The 12,790-nt window shown below is 42.4% G+C and overlaps 1 protein-coding gene across 1 annotated transcript in view; it reads left to right on the top strand.

Moving 5' to 3' along the window:
• The first annotated feature begins 12,596 nt into the window (after positions 1 to 12,596).
• Positions 12,597 to 12,790, top strand: part of LRP8 (LDL receptor related protein 8) — a 194,291-nt gene continuing 194,097 nt past the window's right edge. The window contains exon 1 of the mRNA XM_050900755.1: positions 12,597 to 12,666. Coding sequence (XP_050756712.1) covers positions 12,597 to 12,666 — 70 coding nt within the window. The remainder of the gene's footprint in view (positions 12,667 to 12,790) is intronic.

Here is a 12,790-nt window from a genome sequence, read left to right as displayed (position 1 = left end):
GGCGGAGTCACCTGTCTTGTTTATATTTATGTCCTATGCTGCTGTTACTCACAGAAAGAAAAATATGTGTAATTATTCACCTTCAAGGATAGAGGGGCAGTTTGATTAGCCTCCAGGTGGTGAGGATGAATTGCCTGGTTTCATAAGTGGTTTTTGGAAACAAATACTGGTTAACACCAATAGGATTTCAAGGAGACTCTACGTAGAAGACAGCAATGCAGTATATAGAGATGTGAGCTAGACGGAAGTGAATCATGTGAGGTGTTCAGGTTGCTCACAAGGTTGTTGTGAGGATGGATTTATATCAGGTTCACTGCTGCCTAGATAAATATTAGTGCTGATGACACAGGAAGGTGTCAGAAGATGGTGGTCAGTCTGACTTCCCATATGGCAGAAGACAGAAAATTTGAGATTTGCTGAAAGCCATGAACAGCTTCAGGGTCATTAAGTAATAAGCTCCTCTGCCCACAGCAATAATTAAAGAAAGGCTACCACTCAACTTAAATTTTACTTTTCATCCTTTTTTAGGGGTACTCTTCAGTTTTTGTCCACCAACAAATTCCCATTCTGCTGTGCAGGACTCAGACACTGGCTTATTTCAGGATAAATTCTCTTAAGTACTGGTATCTTTTACATCTGAATCCTTGTGCACTTGGATTAAAAAAAAAAAAAATCATGTTGTACTATGTTCATTGTTTACTCTTGCATTTAATCACAGGAACACTATCTTGCCCTTTGAGTTTCCTTTGAAGATGGATGAATTCCCAGAGATGTCTGAAGCAAACGAGGGGGCTTTAACTTAACATGAGAACAATGACAATTTAAAAATTTTATAAGGGTGCCAACCATGCTGGTTTAATTTTTGATAAGGGATGATACTACATTTCTGCATTTTTAATAAAGAGACTGACAAAAGATTTGTTTAAGCTACCTAGAGAGAAAAACTTTTACAGCAGGACTGTAACCAATTCAAATGTTAATGGTAAAGATACTAGGACAGTCTCTCTTAAAAGACTGTCATGAAATACTCACTAGTGTTGCTGCATAAAAGTCAAAAGATTACTTTTGATTTGCAGACACATTATACAATGCTTTCAGATTCTTAAAATTTATTTGGAAATAATTTTGATATTGTGAAAAACTGACATAATGAAATCCATGAAAATACCACCCCACACTGCAGGTAAAACCAGAGAGAACTTAACTCTACTGGATTTCTGTTTGTTAAGGGAAGACTTTGATTTTATATTACCAGAATTTTTTATGTGTTTCAGAAAGATAAGTAACCTCAGGTTACTAAACTCTTAAGAATATAATGTACAAGAAAAGATTACTGCTGCCATTGGTACAAATTTCATTTTCAAATGTATGATATGTGTTATGATCAATAGATCATAACACAAGCATATAAGGCACAGTAATATTTATTTTTTTTATTTGCACAGTATAGCTTTACAGATTATCCTTGCTTAAGAAAAGCGATGTTTATCCATGAAACATTTATACTATGAGCACCACTGCAAGAAATATGACTGGACGCGTTTTCTCAAGGTTGGATTTGTGCACTTTGGCTATTTTGGGGAGGAGCTGAGTTGTGAATTGAGACCTATCATCATCCATGCATCAGATATGCTAGATAGGCTGAATGGTACGAAGAAGGGCTCAGCTGATGGGGAATAGGGCTTTTGATAGGGTTTCTGTGCATGCAGCGCCCTACTACCTGGTGCACTCCCTAGTTGCAAGGCAGTGCCACGGCCTATATACCAACTATGTCTTCTCCGCAGTGGATCACAGAACAGTGTGACCATCTGCATCCTGCATATATGACAACAAATGGGGAGAGAGAGGTCACAGTGCAGAGCTGCACCTGAATTTGATATGAGCCTCACTGTGGGGAGTGTGCAACAGGAGATAACTACATTGCTTCAGCTCTGTGGGTAAGATGTACAAGGCTGTTGATTGCCTTTCGTGGGCCTGTTCAGCCCCATCTCATTTTTGTTACCTCTCTGAAATGGGTCCTGCATAAATTTTCCTGGCCTGGCAAATTTTTGAGAGGCCAATAATGCTGTTAGGCACTAGATGAACATGAATAATAGCCTGTTTGCACAGCTGATAACTGAGCTGTAAAAACGAATCTGCTCCCAGATGAAACTTGACACGCAAAATTTAAGCTTGGAGAGCAATTCTTTGTATGTCTTCTGAAAAAAAAAAAAGGCTTGGACTGCTTAATTTTTATTCATCCTTAAAATAAAAAACCCTACAGGAGGGTCAGCAGAGAAAGCTGCTGTGCTTTGACATAGCACTTGAAATTAGCTTTAAACATAAAATACAGCAAATGTTTAATCTGTAATAAAGTTGAATCTGCTCATTTTGGAGAAGAACAATGGCCAAGGGTTGAAGCTTTGGGTTCTGCAGTTGCCAGATGGGATCATGTCCAAAAGGGAATTTGGATGGTAATCAGTGTCCGCTGGGATCCATGCCCACCGCTCTGAGTCCGCGTGCCACAAAGGAGAGATTAGGGGCAGAATGAGAATGTGCAAGGCTGGCACGAATCAAAGGGACTCCCTGTAAAACCTATTACATCTGCGCTCTAAAAAATGCATAGAGAAACTGACAGTCAGGAAAATGCAGTTTTGATTGTGCTTTGATGGCTGGGAAGCTAAAATTGTGTGGGTGGGTGGCTAAGTGTAACTCCATGTCCATGCCAGCTTTATTTGACTGAGACAGCCAGAGTCAGGCCAGTTTTCATTGTCCTTTCAGGACTTTCAGAGCAGCAGGATAAATAAAGGAATGAAATGGGGAAATGAATTTATAGACTTTGGTTGTCAAATGATTAACAAAAGGCCCAAATCTTGGTGTTTTGTTCTATTGATTTTGTTTTGGCAAGGCAAAGATAAGGTTGTGAACCTGTACAAAGGGAGGTGGCCTTTACTTCCCTCTCTTGTCTTTGTGATGGCTGGGTGATTTGCTGAATTGAAGTTTCACTTTCGGACTGCAAGCAGGTGTTACTCTACACTGAATTATGAGATACAAATACTATGCCATGTTTTTGGGACCCACTGAGTTGGCTAGTATTAAATCAAAACAGACCCCCGAAGTTTGGGTGGGAATATCTGAATTTCTCCAGTGTCTGCTTTGTAATGGTAAGAGAAACAATCCACTTCCCAAATCAAGTTTCAGGTGAACTACAAGGACTTGTCATGGTCTTTGGGAGCCCATGTTAGTCCTTGAGGCCTGTGCCCTCTAGCAGGTGAGTGTGCTCATGGTTTGGGTCCTAGCCCTCTGAACTAGCCGAAGAACATGAGCTGCTTTAACCTGATCTGGCCACGGGCTGTGTCATTTTCCAGCTGTGCAGGGCTGTGAGGTTAGCTGCACCCCTTCAGTGCTCTCCTCCAGTGCTTTGTGTTGGCCTGATGTTGCCCTTCTGTCCTGCTAGGGATCATGGGCCTCCTTCACAAGTACCAAGACCAGCCTTTGATGTCTAGTGGACAACAAATATCTAGCAATCCTACCGAGTGGCACAGGTTATATTGAAATAGTAAAGTTATTTAAAAAAATAGTAACTCTGAGATAAGTTTGGACATGTTTAAGCTTTCTAAAGAGTGAATGAAAGGGAGACAAGGTCTTTCTGAGACATGAGGAAAAATTAAAGCACTTTGACCAAGTGCTGTGGAAAGTGCTTGTGGAAGTTCAAACTGTATGAGTCTGACAAGATCTGTGCAGACATACGAATGCATAAATACTGTGCTTTATCAGAGCCATAGGAGAACCCAGGGCTGAAGCACAAGAGGTGCAGCAAATCAAGGACCAGCTGAATTAGTAGGAGTTGTTTTAGGCTGGTTGAGAGTACAAGTCTACATACAAATATGCTTGTATTCTTTCAGGCTTGATCCACCTTGTTTAGAACTTAACATCTGTGGAACTGAGAGACACTTTTGCTTTTGAAGAAAGAATTGGGGATGGGGGAATATTTTGAAGGGTGTACTAGTAAGGGTAGGAGGACAGCTGTTCTGTGCTTCTAGAAACTATGTCTCTAGGACATGTTATTCTGAAGTGCATCTATCACTTAATGCTTTATGTGATACGACAAAATGCCACAGGGATTGATCCATCAACTGCTGTTGCAACATAACAGGCAGGAAATCTGAAAGGACATGTTTTCTGAAACTTTGTTTAAAAGAACTGTAGCTCTGGGAGTGCACATACACATGTCTATCACTCATACAAGCATGGATTCTACACATGGCGTGAGCTCTGTCCTAACATTTGTGAGAAAAGGTTTCTCAACTTCAAAGAAACAAGTTTTTCACAACTCAGTTACATTTCTTCACTGTGAGGGCAGTGAGGAACTGGAACAGGTTGCCCAGAGAGGTTGTGGATGCCCCCTCCCTGGAAGTGTTCAAGGCCAGGTTGGATGGGGCTTTGAGCCATCTGATCTAGTGGAAGGTGTCCCTGCCCATGGCAGAGGGGTTGGAACTAGATGATCTTTAAGGTCCCTTCCAACCCAAACCATTCCATGATTCTATGATTCTATAACTCTTCTCAAACATATGTAAACAAGGCTGCATTTGTGTGACTCTAATGTATCTCTAATGAAGCTATGCATAGAGACACCCAGAAGAATTTTATCATTGACTTATTATCAAAACACCGTGCAAAGTGAGGAGATATTTGAACATCAGGCCTACATTTGCAAGATGATAATTGAATTATTTTTCTCTTCTGGAAAAAATATCTCCCAGTGTTTCCCTTTTCTTCCCCTCCCACCATTCCTCTTTTGGGGGGATTTTAAAAACTAGTTTGATTTTTATCCACTTTGAAAAACAAATAATTCCACTCTGACCAAGCTCAAATCTTTTGGTTATGCACAAGACTCCATTCATTCTCTTGTTATTTACGAATTCAAAGTGATGACATGGCAATACCTAATGGGATAGCTTTGAAAAAAATTATTGAAGACAAGCTAGTAAATCAAAAGAGAAAGCAAGAAAAAAACATTCAGAATCTGACCTTGAAAATTTTGCTTTTAATGAGCTTTCACTTTAAAAAGGAAAACAAATATTGGGTTCCTATTCCTTCATAAAGAAAGACAGCCTTGTCAAGCAGCTATAAGAATTTACAAATTAGACGACTTAGACTCTGCCCGCTGCTTAGCACGAAGGCAATAGATTCAGCACTAGCTTGAAAGCAAGACGGGTTTTAAAGTGTTCTGCTGTCATACAAAATCCATACAAAAATAATGAGAAACATTCCATGCAGACATCATCCTAAATTCCCATTTGGGTATTATTTTCTCATTGATGTTGTAATTAATGCTAAAATAATTTGTCTGTGAGCCTTCAAGATGCTTAGAGCTTTCCAGAGGGCTGCTAGGAGCTGAGGGAATTTTACACCTCACAGAACCAGACCTTGTCTCCACTTCCACCATCCACACACAATACACCACTTCTTTGCAGCACTGGGGCCTAAACAAATAAGGTGTGGGAGAAAAATGGAGCAAGCATCTAGCTCACAGAGTTTTTAAAAAGGCAAAAAAAAAATCCCAGCTTGGTGCTGCTACTACGTTTCACTGTCTGTGTCTAAGCCCTTTGGGAACCATAGAGCAAACAGCAGCCTGTGGTACTAATCTGCTGCTTTACAGCATTGGTATATGGTCACTGCAGAGTTACACGAGACACTGTCAGCTTCAGTTTTGCTCCAATTCATGATTCCTTTGTTAGCAGTAATAGGATAAATAGTTTGAAGTGAAACATCTTGAAAAAATCCCACTGTACTTGTTACTAACTATGGCCTCAAGTCTGCATTTCTGTTAGCTTTCACGGTGATTAGTCACTGTACGACAGCAAAGAGTAGATCAGTCTATAGCAGTGCTCCTCTAGCATGCAAAAGATCTTGCCAGACACCTAATCCTCACTTTTTTCCTTCTCGGTCCCTTCATTCTTATGCTCATTAAAATTAATGGGAAAGGTCCCTATTGTGACTGTAGGTTTGGTTGCACTCAAAGATCTATTGTCTAGGGATACTGCTGTGGCAGGGTGTTCAGCCTTGGGATGGGAAAGAAGGGCAGAAGCCTTCTGTTTTAACTCCTCTCTAGCTGAATAAAAACTTTACCAATGGACTGCAAAGCATCTCTTATCTTCCCCCTACTCCCTTGAAAGAGCCGCTGTAGAGAGGCAGGAGCGAGAGCATGAAGTGGAAGAAGATGGATTTGAAGCCATACTGGAAAAGTATTGTGAATAACGCAGCTCTCTCCAGGAAGCCAGGTTCCCAGGGAGCTGCTCTTCCCAGCTACTTTTACATGGCCAGAGTACTGCTGAATGGTGCTGGGTAATATTTCAGTTGATCTGCTAAGGAAAACCAGGAGGTGGTAGTCAAAGTGGACTAACTTGGGGGTTTTATATATATATGTGTGTGTGTGTGTGTGTGTATATATATATATATATATATATATAAAGTTTAAGAGAGTGGTTGTAATTCAGAATTTGTCTGAATTGTCTTGTCTGAAGACCAGAATCCATGAGTGTGAGATATGGACTGTTACCTACGCATATGTATATGCAGTTAGTGAATGTGTGATGCAGTGTGTTTTACATTTAAGTGGAAGCTTTGGTCACTAAATGTTGCAGTCTCATACCTGGACAATAAGTACCACTGAGATTTTGTTTGGCCAGCAGTGTGACAGTGTTGTATCATACTGCTACTTATGCTTGAATAAAGGAGAACTGAGTGACAGTTTTAGGACCAAGAAGAATTATGGCTATGGAAGTGAGAGATTCTGGCTTGTAGGAGAGACAATTCTTGGATATCAGGATGATAAACTGATGGGGTTTGTAGTTCGATTTAAATCTGATTGTGTGATGTCCTCCTTTCTTTACTAGGCCATGAGCTAACTAAAAATAAGGGTATCATTAGAAGACTTTGAGTGTGCTAAGGGGGTTAAATTGACCTTTTAGGCATGAAACAAGCAAAAGAAAAGTCCCAATGGCTGTGAAAGGTCCCTAGAATGTGAAAGGGGAAGATGTATCCAATCGACAAAGTAGTACAGGGCATGGATTTAATAAGAAATATGAAAAGCAAAACAGCAAACAGCTGACTTACGGGATTGGAGTCCTCTGGAAAGATGTTGAAGTTAAAAGAGAATAAAATTAAGCTAAGAAACAAAAGAGATTATAGAAGATATTGAACAAAGCATTTTAAAAGAATAAAAGTTGCAAAAATAAGAGCATAGGAAAGGGAGATCAATGTATGGACACCATTTAGTCAGATACAAATAAAAATATGAATTGGAAAAAAACCCTAAAGAATTAGAGCCCTAACTTGCTTTCACACACACAAAAGAGGATTTGTGCAAATGGGAAGTAATATCATCTGTCATTAAAAGTGCCCTTACAAAGAGACAGATGGGGATGGCCACAGTGATGTAACGGGGCTGAAGGGTAAAATGTTAATGAACACTGATGCTACAGTAACAGTGGTCAAATGAATATATTAGGGGAGACTCCTATAGCCACATGGACAAGAGTGGAAGTATTTGAGGAAGTTAGTAAGGGAAAATTTTTAATTGAGAGCTCTTGGAAATCAGTCTAGGGAAAACTATGAAAAGAGGGGAAGTAGAAGAAACTTTTCTGTGCAGTTTAAAATGGGCAGATTTTGAAGAAATTCATCAAAAGCGAAAGACTAAAGTATCTTAACAGATACAAACAGTAAGTAGAAGAACATTTTAAAACAGAGTATGAGACAAGGTACAAACAAAAGTAAGTTTGGTAATCCCAAAAGTAGGAAGGAAGGTTGTGAAAAGTGTTAGTCATTTTGAACACAGTAGGTAAAAACCAGGGGCTATGTAAGAGTCTTAGGGACAAGTCCTGATCAGAAGTGAACCTGTATTTATGCTCCGCTGGGTTTGTGCCTTGTTTTGTGCCTCACTTAGTAGAAGCAGCAGAAAAGGAATTTTAGTTTTAAATTTAATATACAATACTATGTATAGCTGAAAACTCACAGTAGTTTTGGCAAGAGAATTTTATTTAAAAATGTAAATAATATTGCAGGTACTGACATATTGTTTGGCAGTTTAAGGGATGTGGCTGCTAATGCATTGGTTCAACTCACTTTAATTAAAAGGTTTAATTTAAATATCTGTTTGCAAAACATATTACGTTAACATATCTAAAAGCCATGAGGGGATTGAAGGAATTAGATTTGTCTAGTTGAAAGACAAGACTGAAAAAGTCAGCCTAATAGACAGGGGATATTTTCAAAGGTTATTATACAAATAGAGGAGGACAGTTTTTTAAATGTCCATTTGAAAGAAAAAATAAATATATTGTAGAAGGACATTAAGTTGTTTGGGGGAAAATGGGAGCGGGGGGAGGGCGTTAGTACAAATAGCTTAGGAAACTTGGTCTCCATGGCTTGAAGAGTTTCAGCAGATAGACTGGAGACTTCCCAGTGGAAGTATATGTACACTAGTCCTGTTCTTTCTCTTCCCTGACAGTCTGTCATTTTTTTTTTACATTTAGCAAAGATTTTATTGACAAAAAAATGAAGCACCCACCATTCTTCCATACTTGAGAGAGCTCTTTTTGGCTGGGGCTCTCTCTGACCAGTGGTCGCAGGGCAGGGGAGGTCCGTGGCTTCTTGACGTTCCTGATTGTGAGTGGCAGTAAATAAGCCAGGGTAAGTCTGATACCGCTCTAAGCTGGCACCATCGTGCCCAGGTTGTCAGTGTTAAACTAGATGAAATCTGTTGCACATCTCTAAGTCAGTGTGGATGGTGTTGGTCACCTCATCTTGCATGGCTAGTCTGTGGCCTCTTCAGCTGCAACGTGTTGAATACTAAAATGCTCCTGGGTATTGTACACCAGGTGGAAGTGCTTGTAGCATGTTGTTCAAGACAGACTTTTGGTCTGAACCTGTGTAGTAGTGTTCTGCAAACAAGGGAAAGTGTACATACAGTGGACAAAAGCTGGAAACACCAGATGAACTTTCACTAAAATAAGTTTGGTGCATTGCTTTTTACATGCTTCTGAATGATTTTTCCAATTCAAATATAATCTGTGATTTGGAGGGTTTGTATATGCACACCTGTGTGAGTAAACAACAAAAGAACCTGGTATACTAATACAAGCCTGCAGAAAATCCAGTGCGCAGGCTATCAGTTATTCATCATGACACTGAAGAGACTTCTCTGATGTATAAGCTGTAGCTATCATGAGATATATATGGATCTAAGTGACCAATTGTTGAAAAACGTAAGTATGGAAAAAAGATCGGGGTTCTGTGTTAGGAAAAAAAAATCTGGATGGAGCTCTACAGAAATAGCATTTCACTGTTTTGATGCACCTCCTTGCTCTGTTAGTGGCCGGCTGATTTGTGTTAGTTTGTGTTGTTTAATGTGCAGTGGTGTGTGACCAGAAGTAGAAGCAAATTAGGAGATTACACATACAGCAGGTTATTGAACTGTCCCTTCCTTCACAGCACTTTGACACGGTCTGAGAGCCTCCTGCTCTCATCTTTGTGCCCTGGGGCTGAGGCTGCCCCATTGCTGGTTGGTCTGCCTGAACTTTTAGGATGACTTTGAATGTTTAGTTGGTAGATAGAGGTAGAACATGCCAGTCACTCAGATGGAGAGAAAAAAGAGTTGACACAGCAGCCTGAGCCTAATTCCTAACAAAAACTACACGTAACAGCCAGCGGAGAAACAGTCTGCTACAGCAGGAGCCCTGTACTTGCTTGAGAAGTGTTGAATAAAGCTGGGTCACCCTTATGCTACAGATCAACCAAAAATAAGGAACATGTAGTTCAACTCTGTGCTGGTCTTTAAAAATCATTAGGATGGCACTGTGTTCCTAAGTTTACTTACGTTACTTTTAAGCTGAAATATTTCCATGCATGGCAAGAGCACACACTCTGTGCTATACACCTGGAGCCAGTAAGGACCAAGCAGGGGCAGAGCAACATGAAGCAGAGGTACTTCACACAACATGTAGAGCTGGGGAACTCCTTGCTTCAGGATGTGACCCCTGCTAAAGCTTTCACTTACATTACGTTTGAAAAGGAACTGATATTCATGAAAACTTATTCAGGACTATTTGAATACAAAGACACTACCACTGTCTCAGTAAGTCCTCAAGCCACTAATGGCTGGAAGATAGGAAACTATTCGGGGCAAGCATTGCGGGATGCTGGCTCTAGTCTTAGGTTCGCTCTCAGGCATCTGCTATCAGTTGCAGTGTGGGTCAGAATGAGCTAGAGAGACCCTTGGTCTCACCTTACCATAACCAGTCTTGAGATTAGGAGACAGACTGGTTTATGTGTGTTAAATCTATAAGAAAACCCAACTGCCAACTAGCAAATGCAGTATATTAGAATATATTTTGTATATGATGGTTACTAAATGTTGCCTATTAGCTGTTGGAGACTTACTGTTTGGCCAAATATGTCTGTGCTGTTGCTTTACAGATTTCCATACAGTCTGGAGAAAAGAAGCATGAGTTCCTGTTCCAGTTTCTCAGTCAAGAGGTGAGCTCCTGGAAGAGACACACCTTGGGAGGTAAATTAACAGTCTTAATTAACTATTGGAACATAATGGATAAAACTAGATTTAACTTCTCTTACATACCAAATGGTTTCCCTTGCCCAATTTACTTCCCCTTTAGCACCTCTAGTTTCCCTCTTGCCTCTGCAATTCCTTGGAGACACACATGTCCACAAGATGGTACTAGGCTACAAGTAGCCCCCGCAATGTCTGGCCAGTGAAGGCTGTTGAAATTGCTGTTGGTCAGGTGTCATCAGAGCAATTCACTCAAAAAAAGCTTACTAATGTTGTTTTCTGTGAGAGGCATTCAGGCTGAAATACCTGTTTGGTTTTTTTCAATACAACAAAATTCTGATAGGAATCGTAGCAAATCATTGCTGTGACTGATGCTCTGCACACTTACACCTGTTTCATACTGGATAGCTTCATTATTGTCTTTGGAGCCACTTCCAATTTAAACTAATTTAGGAAAGAGAAGAATGAGGCCAGGAATTATAGTAGCTTTATGAATCTGTGTTTTGGCACATTTAAAAAAGAGAAATTTGACCTAATGTATTATAAATACCTCATTTGCTTTAAGCAATTATTGTAATCTATCACATTGATCCAGCCAACACAAACATGTGCTACATTTTGCATGCTAAAAAATTGTTCAAAAAGGCTTGAATAAATTGTTAATACTCTATAAGCTGCCAGTGAAATAGCTCAATGATTAGCTCTTCTCCTCTTCACATGATTCAAACGCATTAGTGACACTACTGACTAATGACTTGCAAAATTTTTGTTAAAGGCACAGGTGCATTTTTAAATGGCGGACCAATTCTGAAGTCAGTGGCATTTCAGGGTTTGAAACTGAAAAGTTTTATTACATTGGTTTATGTAAAATTAGTGCTTGATTTTTTTTTTTAAATAACACTCCACATACAACATGTTAATCCTGTTGTGATGTTAGATCCAAGTTACTCCTCAAAAATATCTTTTCATAATAAGATTACGGAAATACTTTTAATCCTGACTGTATGAACAACGCTGCAGTGTTTATTAAAGACAATGAACCGCTTTCTCATCAGCACTGTGCAAATGGAGCAATCAACATGGCCCCTGGTAGCTTGTAAAACACTTCCTTTGTAGCTACTCATCAAACCGCATGTGCTTAAGCGGTAGCAAGGCCGAGCCGTTCCTGCCAAGAGAGGTTGCCACCTTTAGCATACTTTGTACTTGTTTCACTAATTTGAACACAATTAAGTGGAGATGACCACATCAGTATGGTCATAATGAAATCCCTCAGTGGGAGATCTGAAGTAATGAGGAGAGCACACGTTTTGTGACTCAAGGCCATTTAAGAGAGTCCACGTGTTTAACTGACTTAATAAAATTAAGATCGTGAATGAGGCTGTCATTGTAACCGGGCATATGGAAGGAGGCTCACGACCAGAGGGCCCGACCCTGTGCGCGTGGTACAGAGTGGCACAGGCCTGTCTATCCCAGCCAGACCTCCAGGGCTACCGCAGCGGGGCCTGGGCCCGCCCCGCTCTCCCTGGGCCCGGTCGCTGCTGGCTGCCCAGCACCGCCGGCCCGTCTGCCAGGAGGTGCCGTCACCTCCCGCAGCCGTGGCGGGACTTCGCCCCTCGCGAAGCGGCAGCAGGTGAGCCCAGCCGCTGCCAGCCCGGCCGCGGCGAAGGCCGCCATCCTCCGCAGACAGGCCTGGAAATGCGTGCCCGAGCGCGGCGTGTGCCATCTGCGGGGCTGTCGGTGGCCGCGCCGCAGCGCGCCCGTTCGCGCGGGCGTGCCGAGGGAGGCGTCCCGCAGGTGCGTCCCTCCGGCTACGGCCCCTTCGGTGCTCGTCCCGGCGGCGGCCGCTCTCTCCGGGGGCGGCGGCAGGCGGCGGCCGGGGCCGTGCCGAGCGGAGCGGCGGCGCGCGGGGCCCGCCCAGCGGGGCGCGTCACGGCGCGGCGGCGGCGCGCGGCGGGGCGGGGGCGGCGCCGGCCGCAGTCGGCACGGGGCAGCGAGCGGCGCGCCGGCTGCGCGCACCCCGCACACCGCCACGGAGGGAGCGAGCATCATGTGCCGGCCAGCGCTCGCCCGGCTGCTGCTCCTCCAGCTGCTGCTGCTGAAGCTGCACCTCGGCAAAGGTGGGTCCGGCGCGGCGCGGCCCGGCGGCTCTCCCTCGGCGCCGGGGCGGCCGCGGCGTGCGGCAAAAGTGCGCGCCTCGCCTCGGCGCTCCTGGGGAGGGGGCGAGCGTTCTGCCTGCCCGGA

The sequence above is a fragment of the Gymnogyps californianus genome, chromosome 8, assembly GCF_018139145.2.
Source record: "Gymnogyps californianus isolate 813 chromosome 8, ASM1813914v2, whole genome shotgun sequence".
NCBI lineage: Eukaryota > Metazoa > Chordata > Aves > Accipitriformes > Cathartidae > Gymnogyps > Gymnogyps californianus.
The sequence above is the reverse complement of the archived record's forward strand: the minus strand, read 5'-3'. Positions and strand labels throughout refer to the sequence as shown.